Source organism: Epinephelus fuscoguttatus, linkage group LG17 (assembly GCF_011397635.1).
Source record: "Epinephelus fuscoguttatus linkage group LG17, E.fuscoguttatus.final_Chr_v1".
Classification (NCBI taxonomy): domain Eukaryota; kingdom Metazoa; phylum Chordata; class Actinopteri; order Perciformes; family Serranidae; genus Epinephelus; species Epinephelus fuscoguttatus.
In genome coordinates, this window is record NC_064768.1 from 40483685 (window position 1) to 40511508 (window position 27824).

At 44.1% G+C, this 27824-nt stretch overlaps 1 protein-coding gene across 1 annotated transcript in view; it reads left to right on the top strand.

Annotated features, from left to right (window-relative positions):
• trim71 (tripartite motif containing 71, E3 ubiquitin protein ligase) overlaps positions 1 to 27824 on the top strand; it is a 41754-nt gene that overhangs the window by 7505 nt on the left and 6425 nt on the right. Inside the window, exons 2-5 of the mRNA XM_049602017.1 lie at positions 15494 to 15661; positions 21804 to 21938; positions 26730 to 26972; positions 27151 to 27648. Coding sequence (XP_049457974.1) covers positions 15494 to 15661; positions 21804 to 21938; positions 26730 to 26972; positions 27151 to 27648 — 1044 coding nt within the window. The remainder of the gene's footprint in view (positions 1 to 15493; positions 15662 to 21803; positions 21939 to 26729; positions 26973 to 27150; positions 27649 to 27824) is intronic.

Genomic DNA, 27824 nt, shown 5'->3' on the forward strand with positions numbered 1-27824 from the left:
TGTGTGTGTGTGTGTGTGTGTGTGTGTGAAGTGGAAATGGAAAATTGGATTACATCAAAGGAGTGCCCTCTGCTCGCTGCGATGTCAGCCCTCCAACATACAAATACATACGCAGCTTCATCTGAGACGCTGCTAATGACATGATAATCCTACAAAATGACACTCTGTGCTTTAAACTGTTGTCACCATGACTACACGCCTGGAGGTGCACGTGCGCTAACAGTCTTTAGGGGTAGGGTCGTGGGGGTGGGGGGTTACTGAAGCAGACTGAGAGCGGACAGAAAGTGGTTGCTGGGCAGTGAGCGCCTACAATACATCGTGTTTATAAGGACGAAGTGAAGCTGAACTAATTAGTTTGACAGCCAGTGCTGTTGTTTCTCCTCAGGGACTGGTCGCACAAAACACCTTAAATTTTTTCCTTAAGTGTGACACTTAAGGCTTAATTTCTCCTTAGCTGAGGGACTGACACAGTTGCACAGAATCACTTAAAAGGTATTCTTATTTAAGGAAGAACATTACGGTGTTGAAAGAGATTTTACAGCAGTAAACTTGTGCTTGTGACGCCTGTTATCGTCTCACAGTGTTGTCTTATGTTTAGACAGTGACAAAATTGCAGAGGAATAAGAAGACAAGAAAACCAGACTGGTCAGAGGAAGAAACTATTATACATCTGGAGGAATACAGTCATGGAAAGAACAAACTACAAAGTGATTTTGATCCCCAGAAAACAGAAAACGGCTAATGAAAATGAATTGAGTCAAATCTTAAGTGTAAAATCACAGACATATGCATCGTGTTCTCCTGGTCGCAGTGTTAGTGTTTTTACATTTATCACCATAAACTAGGTCATGTTGCAGTTAAGATGGAATCAGAGATACCTTAAGTTTATTTTCCTACCTTACTGTGGTTGCTAAGGTCTTTTGTGCAACGGTTTCAGGATTCTTTAAGTATAAGACTAAGATGAGGAGAAAACCATAAATACTTAAGTGAACACTTTAAGGAAACGTTAAGGAGAAGACTTAAGGGTGTTTTGTGCATTCAATTTTATTTTGAGGACGCTTTAACTGGGACTTGAAGGAAAATATTTACTCCAGCTGTTTTAAACTGGTTTAAGATTTTCTTAAAATAAAATGCACAGAGCACATATTCCCCTCCAGGTTTCGTTAAAATGTATTTAAGGTTTTCTCCTCATGTTGGTCTTGCACTTAAGGAATTTCTTCAGGTTAGTTAAACCATTGGAAAAAAAAGCCTTTAGGTGTCACATGCTCCAGCACAACAAACAAAAAGTTAAAATGGAAACTAAAGTTTTACTGCTGTCAAATCTCTTTCAATGCATTTTTTCTTTTGAGCCTTAAGTGTTATATTTAAGGGAAAAAATGAAGGTGTTTTGTGCAGCTGGCACCAAAAATGTATCCCTGACCTGTGTAGAGAGCTCATTGGTTCTCATGGTGCTGCGGAGCACCTTAAGTATAAGACCAAGACAAGGATTAAACCACGAGTACTTAAGTGAACATTTTAAGAAAACCTTAAGGAGGAGACTTAAGGGTGTTTTGTGCAACTGTTTTTATTTGACGAAACCTTAGCAGGGACTTTGAGGTTATTCTTAACTTCAGCCTTGTGTCTGTCCAGTGTTGAACTAAGGAAGACAGCGGGACGTCAGATGCAGCGGGAGGTCTCAGAACTTTATTGTAGTGTCTCCCACACTCCCATTATTCTACTTTACTCTGTGAGATTTTACTGCTCCATTATCTGGTTGTGTAGTCGGAGACAATCACTTCAAACATGTGCTGGGTTGGATTTGTGATCAGCAGTTTTACTCCCCCTCTGTGGAGCTGTGTTTGTAAGGAAACCTAACCCAACACTGACGCTGATACAAGGCCAGAGGAATTCCTGTAACTTGAGTTTATACCTCCTGGGTTCTCTTTCCCCTTCTCTCTCCGTCTCTCACACACACACACACACACACACACACACACACACACTCTGGGTATTTCCTCTGCCGACTCCTGCCTTTCTCATCAGCGCTCTCTGTCTGCTCTGTGTCAGAGACAATGGACATTATAGATGCAGAAAGTCTCCTCAACATGATTTAGCAGCTGTTGCTGTTGAGGGCCAAGTGATTACATTTCATCACTCCTGGAAGTATCCGTGTGAGTGTGTGGCTGCAGCGTTTTCCTTTTCTAAGAGCATCTCCCATCTGTATATAGTTATCCTCTGAAGAGGATTTTAGTGTGTGTGTGTGTGTGTGTGTGTTTCCACACGGCCAGCAGAGTTAGATTATATGAAGTTGTACTTCCAGGGTTTTAATGCACAACATGTGCCCAGTAATTAGAGAGCATTCCCTGTTTCCTGTGTGTTGTGAATGTGTTTCATGTAGGCTGAAGGGGAGTGTGTATGCACGTGTGTGTGTCCTGGCTTTGATGTCCATTTGAGGACTTTGGGCCATATAAATTTAATGGATAGAGAGGGAGGCATTTATCACATTCTCTTTGACAACAGGATTTAAAACCCATTCAGAAGCTGGAAGCTGCCACTTCCTTCTCAGTGGCTGGGCACAAATGGGGTTTTAATTGGCCATTATTTGACCTCAGTCAGTGAGATTGTGCTGTTAACACATTTGACGTTAAAGCTCTCAACCCTGTTTGGGGGACATTGCACAGCCTCCAGCCATGTTTCGTCCACTCTAAGAGTTTTTAAATATTAGGCCAAGGCTGTGGTTGTTTGTCAGCAGAAAACATTTAGCACGGTTGCTGTAGTTCGGACGCTGTGTGTCAAAGGAGCCGGTGTGTTTGAACACTGTTGTGTGTTTGATATATCGGCTGCACTGTGAAAATCAATTTGCCTAAAGCTTGTTTGATTTTTACAGTATATCACAGTGAGGCCCTGACAGGCAACATCACTGGGTGGGGAAAAAATCAGGCCCTGTCCAGACCTACGAACAGTGAAGCACCAGAATTCTCATATAACCCATGTAATCATGAAGGCTGTGATCCTCTGACCAAAGCGTGGCCGGATGGAGGAAGGAAGTAGAATAAAGAGGGAAAGTCAGTGTAAGGAGGCAGGTTGGGGTGGATGTGTCAAACACACACAGGACTTTACCCAGGAAACCACATGAACTTTGAGTTATTTGAAGATACGTTGTCACGTGAAGTACATACAATGACGACCGCCAACCATGTGTCTTTTCCTAAATCTAAAGTATACAAGTTTGCATCCTAAACCTAACCTTCAGCTTTACGTAAAGTACGTAAGGTAATGACACCCAGCCAGGTTTCTTTTCCGAAACTCAACCTACGAAACTCTACTCTCGTAAATCCAACCTACGTAGCTTTACTTGCTTAAACCTATCCTGTGCAACTTTACCTAAAGTACATAACGAGACGATGCCCAGCCATGTCTCTTTTCCTAAACCTGTTCTGCGTAACTTACCTTCCTAAACCTAACCTTCGTAACTGTACCCAAAGTACGAAACGTGATGATGATGCCTAGCCGTGTTTCTTCTCCTAGACAACCTACTTAACTTTCCTTTCCCTAACCTAACCTGTGCAGCTTTACCTAACGAACATAACGAGACGATGCCCAGCCATGTTTCTTTTCCTAAACCTAACCTATGTAGCTTTACATTAAGGATGCTTAACTCAACAGTGGGGACCGCCCAATTGTTAGATATCATACGAAGCTTTGTATGAGCATATGTTGAAAAAAAGTAAAGCCACCTTAATTTATTTGAGTGGGACTGATGCATTGACACTGTGGGTGCTGACGCGACCAAGAATTGAAATACAGGAAAAAACCATTTGCATCATTGTCCTGCAAAACACTTGAACAACACTGTGCCATCAGGTTAGGTGTTGAGTTACAATCAAATGTGTGCACACACCTGTTCACGTCTGAATCACCGGGATAGAGGATAAAATGATTGTTGCCTTTCTTCCTCGTAGCTTCAGAACGGCTGTGGTGGTGTCAGACTCATGGATCTGTCACTGGATCCTTAACGTGCTCAGTAAATGTTCAGTTTGGTTGTTTTGGCTGTTCGTTCATTGCTCTCTGTTTTCACTTCAGGAATAAGACTTTATTTGAAGGGTTGTAACTTGGTTTTCTTTGTGTGTATGGGTAGCGCTCCATGTGTGGCCTCTGCTCATGTTGATGTTTTTAGCCAACTTGTGTAACCAGGCCATTTCCTGTAAAGGTCATGCTCTTTAGGCTGCCATGTTGCTATGCCAGCCATCTGCATGTATAAGTGTCCAACAAACGGGTGATGAATATACGAGAGCTTTGAGACAGAGCGCTGCACAAAACATTGAATGTTGGTCATGTGTGGTGCAGATGAAGCATGTTAATGTGCTGTACCTTCAGCATGAAGCATGTGGGCTGTTTGTTATCTCTAATGTCACAGTGACTAAGAATAGCTGGTTTGTGACTGTATACAGGCGCACACTTGTTACGTCTCAGCTGCTCCACGCTCCAGTTATACAGCTTCTTCATTTCATGTCTTGTTTGCTTCAAGCACTGCCCCCCCCCCCCATGTTTCTCCTCTTTCTCTTCTTCAGTCCTCATTGTGTTCAGCTCCTTTTTCTCTGTCCCTTGATTCATATCTCTTCCCATCTCCCCCACCCTTTCACTTCCTTTGCTCTCTTTTTTTTTTTTTACTGCTGAAGTATTAAACACACGACAGTCAGTCACATGCTCGCTGGCTAAGGAGGCCAGCTGACTGTGGTTTGTTTTCCTTCTCCGCTGTCGGGCCATCCAATCAGATCGCTGGCTTACAGCCACCGCCCTCCCTGTCGTATCTGGCAGAGTTTCAAAACATCGGCAGGCATGTCCGTGTGCGTGTTGTGTCCGTGGCAACAAGCCAACAGGGGTTGCCGCCACGAGAGGGCGGGGCAGCGGTGGAGGAGGAAGGAAAATAGCAATGAGAAAAGAGTGATGGAGAGAAGAAGGAGAAAACTACATTTGAGCAAGATGTGGAAGGTGTTTGGAAAAGATTAGAGTAGGTGTCTGTGGTGAGCTCCATAAAGGAGCTTTGTCTGGCAGATGGTGCTCCTGGGATTGCTGGGAATGCTGGGATTGGTTATTCCTCAGATTATCCAGCCTGGACATACCAGACTGGCTTAGGGCCAGTGCTGTCTGTTTGGCCCCTTCATAACAACTAATCTTTCTCTCTTTTCCTAATTCCCAACCTGAACTGGAACAGATGCAGAATGTTGAAGAGACGGATAAAAACTCAGACAAGACAGTTGGTTGTTGAACATTCTCGATCTGCCTAATCTCTTTGTTGTACAAGAAGTGCTCCACAGAGCGATCACTGGTCCCGTCACCTGCTTCTGCCTGATGTGCTGGAACGAGTTACGTGTTCAGATCTCTGAAATGCTCGGCAGTCTTACCTGACATGACTCCACCTGGGATATATGTCTCTTACAGGACTTGAAAGCAAAGTTAAATCTGTCTGATGTTCAGTTTCCTCAAAGGAAAAAAAAAAACAGCATTTGCTGATTTGAAAATTATTGACATTATTTTGTTAACAAGATTTGTTACAGTAAAAAGAGATCCCACATTTTTCATCTTATTCTCAGCGTGAAATATGTTTTGTTACTGAACACATTTTGTGCGCGCAGTTTTTGAATTATTAAAAGCCGTTTTATCGTCTGAAAAAAGTTATAGAGACAGTTCACCCCCAAATCAAAAATAAATATGTTTCCTCTGTCCTATAGAGCTAATTATCAGTCTAGATATTTGGGTGTAAGTTGCCAGGTGTTGGAGATATCGGCCGTAGAGAAGCTCTCAAATATACTAGAACCAGATGGCACTCAGCTAGTGGTGCTCACAGCGCCAAAAAATACATTTGGAAAACTCAACAGCAATGTCTCATGACCTGGTTACTCCACAGAGCTTCTTGTGAGCAGTTTCATGTAGGAGCTGTATTTGTGCCACTGAATTACACTGCACAGAAGGAAGAGTGCATCTACTCATGATGAGAGACTTGTGCGAGATGTAAACATTAATGGCTTCCTCCTCAGCTGAGCTATCATGCTAGCTAGCTCAGTGGCGCTAGGTGAGCTAGCTGTAGATGCACGCTCCCCTCTGGGCGGTGACACGGTTTATATAAGATTACACATAATAAAGTGGTTATAAAGTAGGCTGTTGTAATAAGTGCACTCAGGCTCAGTTAATCTACTATGGATAGACGAGTGATAAAAGATAAAGCTTAACATAAGGAAACAAAGGCTGCAGAGCTTTGGACAGCGTGACGTGTGTGGTTGTGCTGCTGCCAGATGCCTCCTGCTGCTGCTGCCATCATTAGTCATTAGTCATACTTCTACTGTTATTATACACATATGACTATTGTCACACATGTATACTGCCGGATATTCATATATTATTATTAATTATAATATTATTACTTTCATTAATGTTGTTGTAAGCTACTGTCATTACCTGCATCTCTCTCTCTCTGTCTCTCTCTCTCTCTCTCTGTCTCATTGTGTCATGTGGATTACTGTTAATTTATTATGCTGATCTGTTCTGTACGACATCTATTGCACGTCTGTCCGTCCTGGAAGAGGGATCCCTCCTCAGTTGCTCTTCCTGAGGTTTCTACTGTTTTTTCCCATTAAAGGGTTTTTTGGGGAGTTTTTCCTGATCAGCTGTGAGGGTCATAAGGACAGAGGGATGTCGTATGCTGTAAAGCCCTGTGAGGCAAATTGTGATTTGTGATATTGGGCTTTATAAATAAAATTGATTGATTGATTGAGAGCAGTAACTGTACACAAGATTTTACTGTCTCACAGCAGGAATGTTTTTGCCTTCAGTCTCTAAACACGCCGACATCCATCACTGGCTCCCATGCACGTCCCCTCAGTGTGTTTGTTTGAGTTGACACCTCCCGGCAGTCAGAGGCAGGGTACACAGGCCTGCAGCGTAAGGCATTGTAAAAAAACACTTACACGCCCACAGTTAATCCCCTTATCTCTAAAAAAAAAAACAGACTTAAGAAAATGCCGGTACATTTTAAGGATTCAAGCGAATTATCTGAAAATGTGTTTGTAGCTGCAGGTTTCTATTTGAACTTTGAAAAATTTCACTATTAAAAGATGTTTTAAATGGATTTATTGTTTCACTTTTCCTAGAAATTGATTTGTTTTTCTGGGTTGAAAGAATAATTTTGCTTTGCTCAGTTTTTTTTTTTTTTTTTTTTAAACACATCACATCCTACAAAACGGAGCCGCCGCACACAGCTGCTGGGAACAGAGTCAAAACATAGACTCACATCTTTCTTGTTTACTGCAGAATGTGTCGCTGACTGCATGATCCGTAAATACTTAATACTTATACTTATAAAATGGTCCACTGCTGTTTTATGCCTGGACACTGGTGATGGCCTGATTAAAGTGGTGCTTAAAGGACCTCACACACCAGGCTGACAGGTAGTGTTCAATGTTGGGCCGTCAGTGAGCGCATGTTGCCCTAGTCTTTGCGGTGTGTCCTGCCTGTTCGCCCAAATCAAACTTGTTACATAAGGTCAGATGAGCTCTTTAGCAGAGACGTTGGGTGATGGTTTGTGTTGTTGTTGTGTTGCGCACGGTAAATATGCTCCGTTCTTTCAACACTGGGTTGTGTTGTCAGTGTGCTAACTGGCTAACTAGCATCATGGTGGTTCTTCTGGTTACCTTTTGGGATGACGATAATGGACTATCGCCATCTTCTGAGAATTATTTCCTTCCACACAGGCGCACACCGTACATTCAAAGTCCAATTTTTTTGGCCGAGACACAGGCGACATGAGGCGATCCAGTCGGCCTTCGTTGGCGCTGGTTTTCTAATGTCGATCTGGTGTGTCTGGGCTTTAACAGATGAATCACATGAAATCTCAATTTGAGAAAGATCCACACAAAATAACGTTCAGTAAAGCTTTTGCACCTGGCCTTTAGAGATTCACAGTAATGTTCTGTTGTCTTTATCAATTACTTTTATTTTCACGTGATTTTACTTCCTATGAAAGAATCCATTCCTCTCAGGCTGAATATCGAGTTTCAAGTCATGAATCTGAAAGGCAGTGCAAAACATGCGACATGTGAAATACATTCTCTGGCATGTGACAGTCAGGGTATCGAGTAAGATGGAAGCTGTTGAGAGATGGTGTTTGGACGTGACTGCTGCAGACGCTCTGAGCGCCTCACTGTCAATGAAACACGGTGAAGTTCTTTGAGAGAACGTGCTCTCACAGTTCTCAGAGCAGCCCTGGTTTTTCTGGCACCACAGTGTGACATTACATGGCCCGTGTCCCTTCCCCCCACTCGGCTGTGCACGCAGGCAGTGAGTGCTGCACCGAGTGATTTTACTGGCTAGTTGAGCTCGTGCCCTCTCCCCCAGTTCCCAGTACTGAGAAGGGAGGGAGGGAGAAGGAAAGGGGGCCGATCCTCCTGCTGCCTGCCCACTGTGAGAGCATGAGGCCATCATGCTTTCATTCTCATGTTGTTTGCCTCAAGATTTCAGTATTTTGGTAACCGGCTACACTGGAATGTGAATGTGCATCAGTATGTTACCACATAGAAATAAATCCTAATGTTCATGTCCTGTGTGTTTCTGTTACCTTGCAGTTTAAAAGTACTTTCCATCATTTGTTAATGAGTTCAGTGTGGTGTTAAGCAGAGATGAATTACTCAAATTACTGAAGTAACTAATCCATGACTAGTACTTTTCAGTGCTTGGCTTACTGGTGCATAGTCAGTATTAACCTGCTGCTTTATCTGTACTATTATGTTCTTGTTCTAAAAAGTATTTCTGCTTTTACACCCAGCATCCACACCACTGCAGCGTTTGGGAATTCCCAAAATGGAGACTTTTGAAATGCAGTTTTAGTCTGAAAACTCCAGGTTGTGTTTTAGTCTGGACAAGCAGGAACAGAGACTTCTGAAAACAATGACGCAGACACCCACGTTCACTTTCTGAATGTGTCCTTCAGTCACAGCTTGTCAAGTGAAACAGTAAAACTAGGCCGAGATACCTTTTCATGATTTCATTCTTCTTATGTTGACACATCTTTCCCATTGTCCTGACTTCCTCCAGTGATGGATACTGTTCAGTGCAGCTCAGATATGTTGACACATTGACTTTGTAAAGTTTCCCTATCTGTTGTCCGTCACCTTGACCTCCTTATACTCGTGTGTTATTTTCAGTAACAGTTTCACCTTGTCATTTGTACAAACAAAGAAATCTCTGGTTTGACTTTTCACCACCTCCGTAGTATTTTCTGTAGCTAAGTAACCAACTGCAGAGTAGACGATCTGCTTCCTGAGACAAGAGAAGCTAATGGCATGGCTTAAGTTGTCACATTGACATTCAGGGTGTGTTGATTGATTCACAACAGCAACTCATGCATTTGCAACATGCAGGAAAACAGTCCACCTTAAAACTGATGGTAGCTGCCAGTTCGCAGTGGATCAGTGTTGTTCCATGACCTGTGTGTTTGGTGGTAGGTCATTAGCGGTGCAATTTATACTTAGCAAATTAGGGGCAAGGCAGATTGGCACAGGTTTAGGAAAACAGATGACCTCCGCAAATAGTACAAATTCCCAGATTAGACCCCCTTGGCTTGGGGCTTTGCTTTAAATTTGAATCTTTGGCAGCAAAAACAAAACTCTGGCAGGAACAGTCCGTCAGTTCTTCCAGAGGTTTCTCTTTGGTTTACGATGAGACATTTTCAAACACCCCAACATGTGTGAGTGTGTATATTCACAACGGAGGAGCGTAATGGGCAGAGAGGGAGAATGAGAAACATCCGGTGCACTAATGAAATACAATAACTCACTTCCCCCGGCGTGGCCGAGCCCTGCTGCTCAGAGCTTTATAGCTGGTGATGGCATGTTTGCTCCGGCCCCTCCCCAGCAGCCAAAACACTCAGCACACATCAGCTTTACTCTGCACTTTGTATGGATGTGTTTTGTTGTGCATTTTGCACGCACGTCAACATGCGCTCCTCCTCGTAGATTCTGTCAGAGTGCGACGTGTTAATGTGTACTGGACAAAATGTGGAGGGGAGTCACCTCTGCCTGAAAGCTTCCCCTGCAGGCTGCTCTCCGTGGAATTTACAACTTTGTTAGCATGACACCACGCCTGTTTCACCTCTTTTTAACTTGTTTTTCACATGTCTGCATCACATACACGCTGGAAGCTTCTGGTGTGTTCTTGCATGTGCGAGGGTATCCGGCGTGTCCACTGAGGAGCATGGCTGTGAAATTCCTGGCCTGGTCTAGTACCACATGTGTAACGGAGCAGCTGTATTCCTCGCCTGCAAAGAATTCGGCTTGTGTGTCGTGCATTTTTTGCAAATGGCTCACAGCTCGTGAATGAGAGGTTTTCATGCGATACAGATAAAGACAGAGGCAAGCGGAGAGGGAACAGCATCCTTCCATGAAGACCTCTGGGAAGAGCCAGTATCCTGTGTGGGTCAATAATATTGACTGGCATTCCAAGAGGCTGCTGTGTTATGTAATCTACAACCGTGTGTGTGTATGAGGAGTGTGTTTCTCCTCGAGGACTGTGGGGCTGTTGATGGCACATCAGCAACAGATATTTATTTTCATTTATTAAATATATCTGAAGCCTCCTGCAGCTGTGTGTCGTCAGGACTCCAGTGTTGTCAATAATCTGTTGTTTGTTTCCACAGCAACACAAATCCTGACTCTAAAAAGAAATAGTTTTGTAGGTCATATTTATGGTTTTGATATCATATCTGACATATTTTAAGAAACATTTTAGCATGCTTATTTCAGTATCTTTTTTTAACATTTTTATAATATTTTTCAAACCATTTATCAAATTTTGTCGTAGAAATCTCATTCACAATCTCAATCACTTTTTTTTTTTGTGACATTTTCATAATAATTTTCTGACATTTTGTCAACATTTTTTCAGACATTTTCAGAATATTTTCCAGACATTATGACAACATTTTTTCCAGACGTTTTCATAATAATTGTCGGACATTCTATCACCATTTTTTCGTACATTTTCATAATATTTTTTGGACATTTAACAAAGGGGCCAGGACTTAGGATTGATTGATCAGAAAAAAATACGCTTTTATTATGAGTAGAACATGTACGGTGGCAGGGACACAGTCGTGGTTAACATGGATATTTTGTTTTTTAAGACTGAATCAGGCTCCTCTCTCTGAACGAGTAAGTGCATCAGCTTTCTCTCATCATGAGCTGCTTTCTTATCACCACACTGAATTTATAGTCTATTAAACTACTTGTCATGTGACGGTCAATACTGGAACAGCTTCATTTGATGATCTGGGTCCTGTAGATGCTGTGCCTTCATCGCTCACCAGAATCCATCCCAACCTCACACCATCAATCTGCCTGTCCCTGAGCCCCGTGTCCATCATCATCCGTCTCCACCTTCCTCCTGCACTCCAGCCCAGCTGCATTCCTTGCTTTTGTGTGTCCCCGTCCCCTTGGAATTCAGGAGATGTGGACGAGGGGGTGGACTGGGAGAGGAGGGGAGAGCACTGAGTGACGGAGCGGTGCAGAGACTGTAGCAGAGGACAGGGCTCAGCAGAAAAAGCAACAGCGAGAAGAGGACAAGAAGAAAGGGATCGTAGAGGAGCTTGAGGAGGAGGAGGAGGAGGAGGAGGAAGTCAGATAAAGGGGGAGGTGTGTGTGTCTCATTTGATTATGCCGCTCCCCGGGGGAACAGCCATTATTGATGGATTGATTTCAGGCCCCTCCCCCTCCACTCAGGTCTCCTGCTATTGGAGGCCATTAATCTGGTGTCTCTCTGGGATATGATGGCTAGTGCATATTTAATTAGCCTTCCATTACAAACAGTCAGCAACAGACAGCAGGTTTAAAGCAAAGCTTCACTTTTAGCAGCAGAGGTTAAATGACTTTCCTCCTTCTTATCCTGAGGGACTGTTTTTTGTCCATCAGTGCTGATTTTACTTCATTTATCATCTCTGCTGAAACAATAGTGTCTATGAACTCTACGAAAAGTCAGGACAGAAGGTTAATAATTCATCTTTATGATGAAAACTGTACATTTAGCTTCTAAAATTTAAAATGTTTACGCAGAAATCTCAACAGACGACTCTGTTGTGAAGTAGTTACAGTAATGAGTTAAAAGCGTGACCTCTCTTTATGGTCGTCCTCCACAGATGTTTAAGGGTAGTTGAGAATGAGTATTGATTTAGTTTTGGGGCCTTTTGTCCCTCAGCTGCTTCTGCCTCTGTGTTTTGGAGGAGAGAAACTCTCTGGGGTGTCGAGGCCTGTATGAGCCTCCCTGGGTACACATGCATATGGATGACTTGTTTATCATTCATGGTCTTTTCTCATTAATTAGTGTGTGTGTGTGTGTGTGTGTGTGTGTGTGTGTGTAGGGGGGGTGACACTTTGATTAATGTATTCATCCAGCCAGTCTCATTTCACTCAGCCTTTCATGACCCACTACAGTAAAACTCTTCAGCTTTCATAGAGCTGAGTCGTCCTCCATCCAAAGTCCTCTTTACACACAGAGCGCTCTGTAAGGCCGCGACGCCAAAACTCTGTCTCCTCTTCACGCCACTTTTGTGTTTATACACTGAATCAAACAACGCTAACTTAATGGCGTTCCTGTGTGTGAGGTTAGACAGCGTGCTGGCATCTCAGAAGCAACAGAGGCGTGACATGTGACACAAGAGCACCAACCTCGGGTGTGACATGTTACATTTACGTCGGCAGCGCTTTCTAAACAAAAACAATGAAACAACATGTAAATAATGATTATTTAATGTCCCTGTTATATGACGGCTGATCTTAACCTCTGCTCAGAGGGTAAAGGCGGATTCATACTTGGATTTATGCTTAGCCTACACACGTGGCCTACGCCGTTGTGAGCATTTACACGTGTCGTGGTGTGTATGTATATCACTCTGCAGTTACACCTCCAAAACACTAGTCGGCGATGGGGTTTCTGTGAAGTGCTGTTAAGTTTAGTTGATTCAAAACACACATTAAACACACATTAAACATGGCTTAATAGAGACAGTTTCAAACACAAACCAGCTTCACTATAACTCGCAGCATTCACAGACAAACACTTGTCTTTATCTGGACACATTTTCCCCACAAATACAACATGCTAACATTATTAGCACAAGCCTATGGCATTTTACATTGCATAAATTAGCCTAGCAGCTAGCAGAGATTTCCTCTGCTCATATGAAGCCAGGATAAATCACACACAAGACTTAAAATGCTATTTTAGTGGAGGCTTTATTGTCTTCACAATTTATTGCTTCTTATCTGTGAAATTAAAGTAAATCAAAGCTTTGTTTCCACTGAGGGAAATGGTTTCAGCTTACAGAGACAGATGTATAGTTACATTTCTGGGGACGTGCACGTCAGGCTGTTGCATAGGGTATGGTGTTGATTTGATGCAGATGTTTAAATCCTGCTTACGGAGCTTCCAGACCTCAGTCCGCCCAATTTGTGAACATTTTCACAGTTCTTCTTTAAGCTAGCTGCTAACTGCTACTTGCAGCTTTTTAAACCTCCTGGGGATGGAGGATGGATGGGTCTCACACATGTTAAAACGTCACATCTGTCCCGTCCATGGTCCCATTTTGCCTTTTGTCCCCTTTTACACAGAAGGGGATTCAGCACTGTTCCTCCCTCAGCTGCCAGCTTAAAGGCGAGACAGCTCTGCCCCCCTATCCCACAATCATACCTGTTAATATAAGGTCCTGGCACACGAAGCTGACAGTCAGCCGCCGGTCAAAGTTGGGCCCTTGATGTCCGTCTGTGGGTCAGTGCGGTGTGTCGTGCATCTCCTCTACTCATCTACTACAGGCTCGTGCTCGTGACAGCACATGATGTAAACTTTTATGGCGTCCTCCTCGGCTGAGCTGTGTTGGTAGCTAGCTCGGTGGTGCTAGGTGAGCTAGCAGTAGATGCATCCTCCCCTCTGGACGTAATACGGTTAGAGGGTGTAGTTCAGTAGAAAGAAAATAGTTTCTACATGAAACTGCTCACAACGAGGTCTGTGGATTATCTCGAATAAGTGGGTCACGATATCTGGGAAAAGACATTGCTGTTTTTTGAGGATGAGTAGGACTCACCCTTATTACTAACTTCAAAGTGCTTGTTAGCAAGACTCAGCGGGCACCAAGGACAACGTCAAGGTGAAATTATACGTAATTAGGTGATTATAAAGCAGGTCGTTGTAACAAACGCACTCAGGCTCAGTGGATCTACTCTGCATAGATATATGATTAAAAAAAGCTTATCATAAGGAAACTAGAAAAGCACTCGGAGAGCGCAGACCTCCTCCAAGCAGCTCGGATTTCCTGCCATTTTATTATTTTATCCACTTCGCTTCAACCAATCACCACCAAAATTTTATCATCTGTTCCTTGTCATTATCAACCTTTCCTGAAAATTCATCAAAATCCGTTCAGAACATTTTGAGTTATTTTGCAGACAAACAGACAAACAGACCAATGCCGGCGAAACATAACCTCCTTGGCGGAGGTAATAAAGGCTGAACAAGTGCAGTAACTGAAGTGTTTCACACAGGTGTTACTGTTTCTTAAGGTAACCACCTTTATTAAATCTTGTGTCTCAAGATGCTAAACAAACAGCTTCTAGAAACGTCCCTTCAGTGTGTTTGTTTGCGGTGACTCCTTTCAGTTAGACACAGTACACAGGCCTGCAGCATGAAGGATCCTAAATAACACTTTAACGCCCGCACAGTTAATCCCCTTATTTAAAAAGATAAGGCTTAAATTTGAGATTTAGGAACAAGTCTGTACATTTTAAGGATTAAAGCAAATTGCCTGAAATGTGTTTGTACTTTAGGTTACCTTGCACGCTTACTTCTGTGTGGTGATGATTTTGGTCGAAAGAAAATAGTTCCTACATGAAACTGCTCACAACACTGTGCTGAGTTTTTCAAATGTATTTTTCGGCACTTTGACCACCACAAGCCCAGTGCCATCTAGTTCCATTATACTGGAGAGAAGTCAGACGTCTCTACAGCTGATATCTCCAACGACTCAGCATCAGCAGCTCACACTAAATCTATCTAGACTGATATATAGCTCTGCAGTCAAGAAGAAAAATATGTGTTTTTGAATTTGGGATGAACTCTCCCTTAAACACTAAACTGACTCGTCCCATGCACGCTGTTAAAATTAAGGCTTCAAACATGTTTATATGGAACTAAACAAAGTGTTAAAACAAAGTATGTCATTTAACAAAGACATTTAAGTGTGACTCAAAACTTTTGAGTTTCTCCAGTGTCAGTCTGAGAGATAATGACAGTAAAAAATGATCGGTCAGTTGCAGACACATCTCACATCTCAAAGTTTAAAGTAAAGCTTTAATGAGTCCAGTCGGATCTGTGGTCTGTACTCGTTTTCTCGTTTGTTCCACGGCCCTGAGAGCAGGTGCTGATTCAGTTTGTATCATGTGGAACACAGAACTGATCCGTCTGTCTGTCTGTTTTCCAGGTGTTTCTGTTCTTCTGTGAATCCTGCTCGGTGCCTATCTGTAGGGAGTGCAGCGTGGGCCGTCACATCGGCCACACCTTCGTTTATCTACAAGACGCTGTGCAGGACTGCAGGGCCATCACCATCCAGCTGCTGGCAGATGCACAGCAGGGACGTCAGGCTGTGCAGGTGAGACAGGAACACTGACAAACACACTTTCTCACAAAGGAAAACATCCTCAAGGGGTTTTTTGTTTGCTTGTTCGGCCTCTTGGAGCTCGAAGCAAGGCAGCAGTGCTGAGGCAAACATGAAATAAAACAATACTTGTGTTTGTGTTGTGAAATGTGAAAAATGGGATATAATTTATTAAAGGGAAGATGACCAGAGGTTCTTCTAATTGAATCAAGAGGAGATGGTGGTGTATCTCCACAGGATGCAAATAGGTCAACCTGATTTGAGTCTTAACTAAACAAAGCTGAGAGCTCTTCTCATGATTCTTCAAGGTCTGACAATAAGACAGTCCTTATGAAGGTCAAACCACACAAGTCCACGCTCATCCATCTCCCGGAGAGGCTGAGGAGAGCAGCTGTGGCTTTTCCAGCGTCCCTCGGCACAGAGCGGCCGAGAGAAGTGACCAGCGCAGAGCTGCTGGGAAGCCTGAGGTTAGAGGTGTCCAGCTGCTCCTGAGAGGGGGCGGGTCGCACGGGGTGAGGTCTGCCGGGGGCAGGGCCAGAGGTCAGAGGGGAGGAGGAGGAGTGGAGAGGAGGATGGGGGAGGGTAGATGAGGTATTTAAAGGATTTCAGAGAAAGGAAAACTCCCCTCCTCTTTTTAAGAAGTGGATCACTTTGCCCTCCCCCTGTTCACTCACTCACTCACTCACTCACTCACTCACTCACTCATCCACTCACATGCTCCCTCGCCTTTACTCTCACTCACACATAGAGCTTCATGATGTGAGGAAAACACATGATACTGTGCGACAGTAGAAATGTGTCTGTTAGTAGAGATTTCACAGGTTTGACTCTACTGCAGGACTGTCATATATATCGTTACCTTGTTATAAAATTACGTTACATTTATCGTGGTAATTCTTACAGTGAATAAACAGATATTAAAGCGTACTCAGTTCTTGACTCAGACATGCACAGTGCACGTGCTTGTGTATATATTTATAGTCATACTGACTTGGGTCTTAATCAGCTGCAGTGTTTATCATGGACAAACTGAAACCTTCACAGAACATTGGCTCCCTTTTGGTACCTTCACTGCTAATTTCTTCTGTGCTCTGATCACCAAGATCCGAACACCCGTCTGCTCTGAGCTCACCCTCCGCCATTCTCTAACTCTCTTTTTTGACCACAGGCTTCTCAAAGGAGCCACGTTACTCTTTAACACCATCATCATTCTCAGCCCAGTCATATCATTTTCTCTTAAGGTCCTTACACACCAAGCCAGCGGTCGGTCAAAGTCGGGCCGTCGGTGAGCATTTGGATCCAACCGGAGCACCGAGCCCTGGTTTGTTATTCAGGTTAAAGTGGGAAGAAGCAGCGGGTTTATCGGGCAGCTGAGTGAAGTGGAGCCTGCGGAGGAAACACCGGGACCGTCTGGATGTAATAGTCCGTGGAGGTGCTGCGGTGCTCGGCTGCACAGATAGGAAACCCCTCGGCTGACAGGATGTACCACTCTCTCACTCCGCTCTCTCTCACGCAGGCGCAGAACGTACGTGCTACTTGGCCGCTGGATGTAGTCCGTGTAGTGTGTTCAAATGCAACTGACACAGGGCGACGTGAGGCGACGTAGACAACGCTACAGTTGGCTTTCGTCACCGCTAGTTCTTTGATGTCGGTTTGGTGTGTCCGCACCTTTAGACAAAAGGCGTATGCATCTGTCTTTGTGCTCTACTTGCACGAAGAAAGACAGGCAAAGTTTTGGAGACACACTCAGTGCGATTACCTGCACGGTGAAATGGAGCTCCAGTCCCAGCTGGACGAGGACATCTAACTGGCCTACTGTCCTTGTCCCAGTATACAAGCACGGGAGGGGAATCCATTTATTGACCCGAGTATGTGCGACTCCTCTACGATAGGTGGAAATATGCCCCCTTTCAGCTTGTTAGTATTGGACCATTTTCCTGTTGATCTGTTACGTCACAGACCAAACAATCGCCATTTCGTATTTTTCTCCCGTCCATGTATTTTGAGTGACCAACGGACAGCTACTAAACAGAGACGGCAAACTAACTTGACGACATGGCCAAACAGAAGTATGACACTGAATTTATTGAACTGTGGAGGACCTTGAACAAATGACTGAGGAGTAATCTGGACCAACTGGGAACCACTGGTCTATGGGGAAAATATTTCGAGCTGCAGGGGATTTTTCGCTGCAATTGGGCGAGTGTCCACTCGGAACAATTGGCTGCAAGTCTCATTGGCATTGCTGGGGGCATTGGGCTGACACTGCTGTGTTACACGTTACGCCCGTCATGTCTGCATAAAGAAGGGACTGCGTGATGTTTAGCAGTAATTTTTAACATGCTCTCCATGTTTAGCATGTTAGCATGTTGCTAACATTAGCACAAGACACAAAGTACACATATGTTTATGGACAAATTTAAAATGTGATCTGATGTTCAGTGATCACTAAGGTTATTTATACTGAGCTGCACATGAGTGTTTGCTCCAGATGGTCTGTGAGTTATGTGTTGAAAGCACAGCTAAAAGAGAACCAGTGATCGGTCACACACACTTGTGTTGTGTAGTGTGCCTGCAGGGTGGGGCAGTGAAGGTAAAGACTCCTGAAACATGATGCTGGCATGTGCTATCTCTCAGCAGAGCTTGACCTCTGTGTGACTGGGGCGCACTCTGTACCTTAATGGATGGTACTTATGTCACTCTGGGTGTTCTTCGAGTTCCAAGATATCACAACACGAATGTGCTCAGTTAGACGCCAAACACCACGTGTAGGCGTAAAACCAGGCACCACATAACACTCCTACTCTTCATCACTGACGGTCAAATCCTCATCTCCAGTAATGTTTAATGACAATCACCTGCATCTGTGCAGCTGAGTCACACTGCACAGAAACACCGCCTGCCATCTGGCACTGCGTCGTGGTGTTTGGTGTGTGTTTGCCTGTTTTGTCCCAGGTCACCATGGCAGTAAATGCTGACGCCAGATAATATATAAACACACACACACACACACACGCTCCTGTCTCCAGAGGTAGGAAATTTCACCCATTATCTCCCCTGACCTCCGACCCCATGCGTATGACCTTCTGGTTGGCCAGAGCTCCTTCCCTCTGCGCTTTGATTGGTCCGTTTGACCCTCTTTGTGCTCCAAGCTGTGCTCCTCTGGGAATGTGGAGGGGAAGAGAGAAGATGGAGCCACAGAGACTGAGAGGAAGATTATGAGAGCAAGAAGCAGAGCACCAGGGTGTGGAGCAAACGGGGGCGAGGGAGAGCGTGACTCTAAAGAAATGGACAATGTGCTATTTTCTCCACACATTTCTATTTTTCTGTACTTTTATCATCATGGATCATGGCTCATGCATTAAAGTGTGCTGTTACTGATGTATGATTCATGCATGAGGGTGACTCATCAATAATTCACTTGAATAGAAATGCTGGAATGCATGCTACTCTGGCCATCACCACCAAAACATGGTCGTGCAGTAGCATCAACTCCCCCAACTTTGAGTCAAAGATCAGGAAAAACAGACTTTCTCAGTGGCTCTCAGTCTGCACGCCAAATCAGCGTTATTCAGTTCTCTGTGTTGTAGTCAGAGGACCAATGTGTCAACAAGAAAACAAGGAGGCTTTGATTTAATTGTTCATATATTAGTTTACAGGCTAGAGAGAGTTTCAAACACAAGTACACAAATCAGCTTCACTATAACTCGCAGCATTCACAGACAAACACTTGTCTTTATCTGGACACATTTTCCCCACAAATACAACATGCTAACGTTATTAGCACAAGCCTATGGCATTTTACATTGTATAAATTAGCCTAGCAGCTAGCAGAGATTTCCTCTGCTCATATGAAGCCAGGATAAATCACACACAAGACTTAAAATGCTATTTTAGTGGAGGCTTTATTGTCTTCACAATTTATTGTTTCTTATCTGTGAAATTAAAGTAAATCAAAGCTTTGTTTCCACTGAGGGAAATGGTTTCAGCTCACAGAGACAGACAGGAGGTCTGCGGCACTGTGACACTGTGCAGTTACATTTCTGGGGAGGTGCACGTCAGATTGCAGTGTAGGCTTTGCATTGACACAGAGCCTACGCCGTATGTAAAGCATCGATTTGATGCAGAAGTATAAATCCTGCTTTAGGTGGCCCTATTGCATCACTGTAGTGTATGGATTTGATACCCCTCTTAAAAAAGCTGATGTCAGAAGAAATGGAAAAAACAGCTGATAATAGAATGACACATAGAGAAGGTAAATGAGCATTACAGGACTACACAGAGACAACTCTATATTTCACCCTGCCTCCTTCCTCACCATGACACGATAACACTCGTGATTCCTCCAGGATTCGCTCCCTGCTGTTCCCTCTCCGGGGGCGAAAGAGAAAAAGGCCCTACTGCCAGGCTTTGTTCTTGCAGGGGTGCAGTGGGGGGTGGGCGGTATGTGTCTCAAGACAGGGGTTGCAGATCATGACCTGTAGAGGTTTAGGTGACCTTTGATCCCTGCGGCCAATATCACAAAGACGGCCTTATCCCACCTCCCCTGCGTCCCTGTGAGGTCCGGCTCACCCTGTGACCTCCCAGAGAAAACGCCAGAGGAAAAGCCAGATAAAACGCTGCGGGGGAAGGGACGGAGACAAAGAGGGAAATGTGCATTTAGCCCAAATTGTGGGTTGTAAAAGTTACAGCCTTTAAGTTTATGCCTAACAGTGTCAGTGCCTGTGATAAAGGTAATGAAGAAACCTTGTGTCCTCGTGTCACTGCACAGAAACCTGGTTATAATCAGTGTGGTGAGAGGCAGCAGGGAAACAGATTCATGTTCAGTACAGTTACATCTTTGCATGCTACTCTGTGTGTCTGGGTGTTTAAACATTTTTATATAAAAATATCTACACTTTTATTTTAAATACTGTGGTTCAAGGAAACATTATCACGTCATCACAGTTTCTTTTAACATAAAAAACATGCTGAACCACACCTGAATAAAATACAGTCTAAAATTAGACTAACATCCAGATTTAAATGATAAGGATTAAGATAATTAAAAGAAAGATTTAAATAATAAAATATCATCATAATGTTGAGGAGGTTCAGTGCCGCACTGTGAGGGGAAAACTGTTTTAAATGTAGTGTTTTTCATTTTCATGATGCTGACTTTGAATAACAGGGCTGAGTAGGGGTTCAGCCCAACAGGAAGTTGCCTCACTTTGTGTGGTGTGAAGTGACTTCCTATTCCTGACCCATGTTTCCTTTTCCCCTCTAAAGGAGCCGCCTAACGTGAGACAGGCATAGATCACAAACACTGCGCAGGTGTTAAGGCCTTTGCAAACTGAGGCGTTTTTTTCAAATTCATCATTGGGAAAAAAATCGTTCTGCACAGAAAACATGCTCACTGATTCCAATTTATTGATCTGTTCGTTGTGAAAACTCACAGTTCATCACTCTCTGTGTTTCATTTGGCACCACAGCTGCATGAAGGGGCGGAGCTGTCCTCCACACTCTGTGTGCGTCCACATCCTCCTCCTCTTCATCATCATCACCTGAATATGATGAACTATCTGACCTGTTCAACGTGAGCTCTCCAAGTTCTGTCTTGCTCTGTCTCATCCCAGCTGTGTCCCACCACCTCATCTTCTTCACTGATTCTTAGTCAGACGTCTCTAAAGGCTGATGGATGCAAAAAAAAAAAACGCAGAAAAACCTGATCTGAAAATTTTAATAACAGACAAAAGTTTCAGACTTGGTGTGCAAACATGATTGGCAAAATGCGAGGTCGTATTTATTTTTAGACACGCGACAATTCCGGACAAAAAAAACCCAGATTTTTGCCAGGAAGATGTCACACACAGTGTCCTCTCTTTTAATGTTTCCTGCTCCTCTGCATCCTGCAGCTGGGCTCATCTGTATCCCATGTGAGTCATAAAACCCAACAGGAAGTGATGTGTTTTTAGACACTCCTGTCCTTTGTCACACTGCGCTGTGAGCGATAACCGTAGCGTCTTTGCCTCTGTCTCACTGTTTGGTCCGTTATTATTATTATTAAAGTAAAATTCTGTGCTTCAGCTGATTGCCAATATGCTGACAGGATGTTATGGCGCATCATTAAGATCACGTGACTGTTTTGTTTCCCCAGCTGAGCATGGAGAAGGTCCAGGCCATGGCGGAGCAGGTGGAGATCAAAGCCAAGGTGGTGCAGACTGAAGTGAAGGCCCTCGTGCTCAGACACAAGAAAGCGCTGGAGGAGAGAGAGTGTGAACTACTGTGGAAGGTGAGCTGCTGCCCGCATTAACCCTTCATTTACCTCTTCTCCACCAAAAGTAGTGTGTGTGTGCAGGTTTTTAAACACAGGAAAACCTGAGAAAAAATAGGCCATGAACTCACAGCAGATGAGTACGCTTTTTGTGTGTGTTTGGATTTTTTGACCGTGTCAAATTGGACGTCACTGACAGACGGGAAAACAGGTTCGTAAATCAAGAATGCAGCAGTGATGCCAAGGAAATTGTTACAGTGGTTATTTCTGATATACAGGTTTACCACGTTCATGTGGTCATGGAATGTCACAATCAAATTTTCCAGGCCTGGAAATGTCACTGAAGTAGTAGAAATTATTTAAAGTTGTGGGAAAAGTTGTGGAATCTTGTTGTGTGTGCCGAAATTCTTACAGGAACCTTCCACAGATAACCTTCCATGAATCTGAAGATGAGTTTACATATCACCTTGGGTTCGTCCTTCACCTTCTCAAAATGATCCCACACTTTGGATTTCCTGCCCGACATGTTATTAACTAGCCTGTGGAATAACCGCAGGTACCAGCCCTGGAGATTAACCTGACTCCTGTCTGACTGCTGAGCGTGGACACTTCCTGTGTCTGTCCTTTCAAAGTAAAGTCACACATGCTCCAGTCAGATAGGTTTGGATTTGTTTTGACGAGACACGTTTTTTTTTTTCTGCGGCTAAGCGACCAATAGAATCTTGCAGACTAATGACCTTTCTAGTCGACAGACGTTCAAGGAGCAGCCCTAGTGACAATGTTTTGTTTACCATCGTGTGTGTTTCTCCATTTTCTCCCCATGCTTTATTTTTTTTGGAGCCAGCCTCAAGTCGACATTAGAGGAACGGCAGTTTTTGGTACTTCATGTTGGATTCATTATTCAGCTGGATATTGCCGCTTGGTAACGACATGATGAGCTGGTAGACGGTTCAGTTTTGCTGTGTGAGTAAGCTTCCTGTCTTTAAAGAAATGTAGTTAAGAATTTCAAGGAGTACCTGGGGGCATGTAGAGAAGGAAGGTGCTGTGTCTGATTGTCCTTTGGAGCTTGTAGAGCAGGTAGGAGGCTGACTCTCCGCTGCTCTGTTTTTCCTTTTGTTATTGGTGTGTACTGATTCTTTGTGTGGTGGAAGGGTTTATCCCTGTTGAATAGGGCTAAAACAGTTGGTCAGAAAATTAATCTCCAACAATGGATTAGTCATTTAGTCATTTGGACTGTTGATCAAACAAACAGAGTAATTTAAAGATGACACCTTGGACATTTCAGCCTAGTTAAAGTGCTGCTCCGGTGGCGTGTTGCATCAGTATGCTGCTCTGCTCCTCTGCCATCCTCGCCTCAGGTGCAGATAGCTTACAAGTTGAATCATACGAGGAACTGGAAACAACGCAGCTCGTGCTACCTGTACTGTGAGCCGGTATGATGACCACCTGTGCTGACAGGAACACAGAAATTGAATCTGGGAGGTGCCTCAGCACTGCGGCACTGAACCGGAGAGATTCATGGCTGTTAAATGACAGCAGGAGCACTACAATGTGACTCACAGGTTAAACATTTGACTTTAAAGCCCTCAGTGAGTTTGGGTGTGTCTCGTATATGTTATGAAAGTGTAGCACAGGAGCTGAGCCGGACTGTGAGGTTGTAACCTCCTCATATAGGAGCCAGCAGTAAGCCTTCAGACATGGTACCTAGACCCTCGGTGTGTTCAGACAGTCCTCTTAAATGTGGGCGGGGTTGTTGTCACTCACTGCTCCGTCCAGCACTCGCTGTATTTCCTCATCAGCGGTGACACAGATGGAAGTCTGCACCTGGTTTATCGTCCACAGAACGAGGCTGCACGCCCACATTTTCACAACAAAATAGAACAGGCTGCAGTGAGAGTCTCTCTCCATGGGATATTTCAAAATAGCAGCTTTGTGCATTTAGTCCTTCTCAGGCAAGCTCAGGGGTTTAGTGTTGCTGTAGCCCACAGGAAGTGAGGATTAGAATATATGACCTTCACATAATCCGCTCCAAATGAATCTATATTTTTAAAGTCATTACTAAAAGTGTGTGTCATATAAAAACTAAAGTGATGGTCAAAGTTGTCACAGTGAAATTTAAGGTGTGCTGATGGATTCACGTCATCAACTCATGCATTCAGTAACATTACAAGTTAACGTTCCACCTTAAAAGTTGCCGGCAGTCGGCCCAGTGAATGAAGTTATTTTTTCTCAGACTCCAGCTGCTGTGAGAGGCAGCAAAACATCCTTTCATTTTATAGTTACAGTTTACTAATAAAACTCTCCACAGTATGAACAGTGGTTACATGAGCCTCAAAACCAGACACAACTCAGCCCTGAGCAGAGTGAGCGTCCTCTACTGACCAATCAGACTGCAGGGTTTCTAGCTCCACCTTCTAGTACCAGATCTGTGTGCTAGGTACCCCAACAGAGGGGGGACCAAACATGGGGACGCTAAGGAACGCTGCTGTTGGTACCATCCACAACTTTTACTGTGGAGACAGAAAGAAAAGTGAACTGAACTGAACTGTCTGGTGGAAACAGGGCTTCAGTAGTCGTTGGATCAAAGATGGTCCAGGTCTCCTCCTCTCTGACTTTCAGGTTTTCACTCTGTGAAATACAAACCAACTCTGTCAATGGGTGTTTCCAACTGACGAACTAAAACTTGATGTGTGTCCATTAGAAAGCCTAACTGGAGTCTTTGTCCTCAGCGACTATAAAGTGTAACTCTAGTCTCACAGATGCAAATTGCAGCTCCACTTATGCCAAGGATCAACAAAAGACTTCTGTCCTTTGGACTCTTTGTTTCTTTCAGAGTCCCTCTGACCACAGAGGCAGTCAGGCTATTGTGTTATAGTCTTTTTGTTAGGTGACGGTAAGTAAGAGCTCAGTCTGTGCTTCTCAGGTTCTGCCAGCCTCTCTAATGCCTCATTCTCACTGACTGTACCGTAACTTAATCTGGCTTCTAACAGTAACAGAAATGTGTCATGGTTAAGTGACGGTCAGTGCTGAATAAATCACCTCAGTAATAGTGTCGTGCTCTTTTCAGTTCTCTCAGCCTCCGGTCTTGATATCTCTCTGAATAGTAAACTGTGTGTACAGTGTTTCACGTTGTCATCTTGTTGTCTTCTGTTACACTGTTCAGGGAAATAGAAATAAACTTGCAGCAGTCGCTTATAACAGATAAAAAGAAGAAGTTTTCCACCAAAAACACCTCAGATCCATCATGGACAGTACTCTAAGGAGGATTCATGCATGTGTGTCAGCCCACACACAAGGCCTGCGTCGTTGTGAGCGTTTCTACCTGTGCGGTCCATCTTTAAATACATTTTTATAATATCTGACCTGTTAGCTCATGTGCCTTCAGTTAACCTGCACTCTACCGGAGTGGTGAACACTCACACACTGATGCCCAATCAAAATTCCATGCAGGCAGCCAGCTGCATGTCATCCAGTGCTGCTGCTTCTTCTTCCTGAATATCTGACAGACGTGGTGTGGTCAGCACATTGCTGCCACCCTGTGGGCAGACTTGTTAGTAACAGTCGGTGGAGGCACCAGCACACTTGTTAAATCCCACATTCAGTTTTACTTGCAAAGAAAATATCGCAGTATTTCAATATTGTGACAATACTGTAGTGCTTTCATAAAAATATATACACAGTGAGATTTTTAGTAAATAACTAGAAATTACAGGTATGAATGCTGCATGTTGAAAAGCTTTGAATGTTGAGTAAAACCATTAATGTGTGACAGTTAGTGGAGTTCCTCCTGCTTTCAGGCTCACGGTGCCAAATGTGTAATTCAGATTGCTTCCATAGCGACAATGTTGGATTCGCCCAACATGCCTTTTCTTTATTTGCACAATGAATGAATATTACATACATTGAAAAGCATTTCATGTCTCCATCTGCTGGTGGGCCGTCAGGAGAAGAGTATGCATGTATAATATGATGTTAATCCCACCACAGAGGAGACTTGATGATCACTAAAATTAGGTGGGGGAAAGTGGATATATCAATAATGGTTCAGGTTATCAGCCAAATAAGTTGTTATATATCAGCAAACTGGCTAAAAATCCAACATTGTCCAGCCCTAATTTTGACCAAAAATGATATATGTAGAATTAAAACTGTGGGAGTGACAGCGAGTTAAAGCGAAACGTTTAAGAAGCTCTCTACACTGTGAACATTCTGTCCAATACAAACCAATGTAAAAACCTGAGAAGGGCGTTTCTACCGTGCTCCAAACAAGTCTGAATATTTCGTTTGAATGGGATTTCACAGTAGAGCACAACCCAGAATGTACGAAAGATGGGGAACATTTTAAAGTTCGACTGGAGTTTCTATGTGAACGTCTGATTGAGGAAATGTAGGCTTTGGACATGCTTGAATTTGTGTCAGACTTGAACATTCCTCCATCTGAAAGGGGAAAGGAAGTAGCATGACAAAGTGGGCAGAATTTTTCTTTGGTAGAATAATGTGTGGTTGGGAATGCTTCACATTATTCCTACTCAAAAATCAGGAATGCGGATTTAATGACTAAGTGAGTAAAGGCCTGAACAAGGTTGTACATCAACCTTTGAGGGGTTTTTGATACCTAGTTTTGTCGTGTCATTGAATTGGAGTGCTCTAATTTGTATATAGTTCATGTCGTTGTGTCACCATGGGAACAGCGTCTGTGTTTTAGCTGCCAACATTCCTCGTGGTCATTAAATATGTGTTACAACATAAAACATATCACAACATCTGTCATGTGCATTCTGTGCTGTTCAACGTTCCGTCTCCTTTCAGGTGGAGAAGATCCGTCAGGTGAAGGCCAAGTCTCTGTACCTGCAGGTGGAGAAACTGCACCAGAGTCTGACCAAGTTGGACAGCACCATCGCTGCCGTCAGCCAGGTGCTGGATGAAGGCCGCCACCTGGACGTGCTGCTGGCCAGGGAGCGAATGCTCACCCAGATCCATGAGCTCAAGGCTCTGAGGGGCCTGCTGCAGGTGCAGGAGGACGACCGCTTCATGTTCACCCCTCCAGACCAGGTAGGCACTGAGACCCTGGAGGTCAGGGGTCACAAAGCTAAAGTCTGTGTGGGTGTTAACGTCATCAGAGTATTGCTGTGTGTTTACACAGCCTGATTTAATGTTAGTAGTTTTAGGAGAGGTGCTGAACATTGGTGATGGGTTTACAAATCATTAAACACACAATCTGTCCCCACAGGCTCTGTACATCGCCATCCAGTCCATGGGCCTCATCAGCAGCGGAGCCTTCGCCCCAGTCACCAAAGCCCACGGTGAGGGTCTGAAAAGTGCGCTTCGTGGCAAGCCCGCCTCCTTCACTGTGATCGGATATGACCATGATGGCGAGCCACGTCTCTCCGGCGGGGACACGGTGTCTGCAATAGTCATGTCGGTCGCAGACGGCAACCTGTCTGCAGCGGACATAACGGACCACCAGAACGGCTCGTACACCGTCAGCTACCTGCCCAAATGTGAGGGGGAGCACCTGGTGTCGGTGCTGGTGTGTAACCAGCACATCCAGGGCAGCCCCTTCAAGGTGATGGTCAAGTCAGGGCGGAGCTACGGCTCCCTGGGCTCCCAGGTGTCGTCTTTCGGGTGTGAGGGGGAGGGAGACGGTCAGCTGTGTCGACCCTGGGGCATCAGCGTGGACAAGGAGGGATACGTTGTGGTGGCTGATCGCAGCAACAACCGCATACAGGTAAGAGCGCCGTGTCTTAGTCTCTGCAGTCACACCGTCAGGCGTGTGGTGAGCAGGATACTCTACACTTTACTTCTCCTCTTGGACACTTTGACACATCATTGTTAGTAACAGCTCAAGGAAATGATAAAAATGAGGTCATTTAATGTGGAAAGAAAATGTAAAAGATTTTCTGC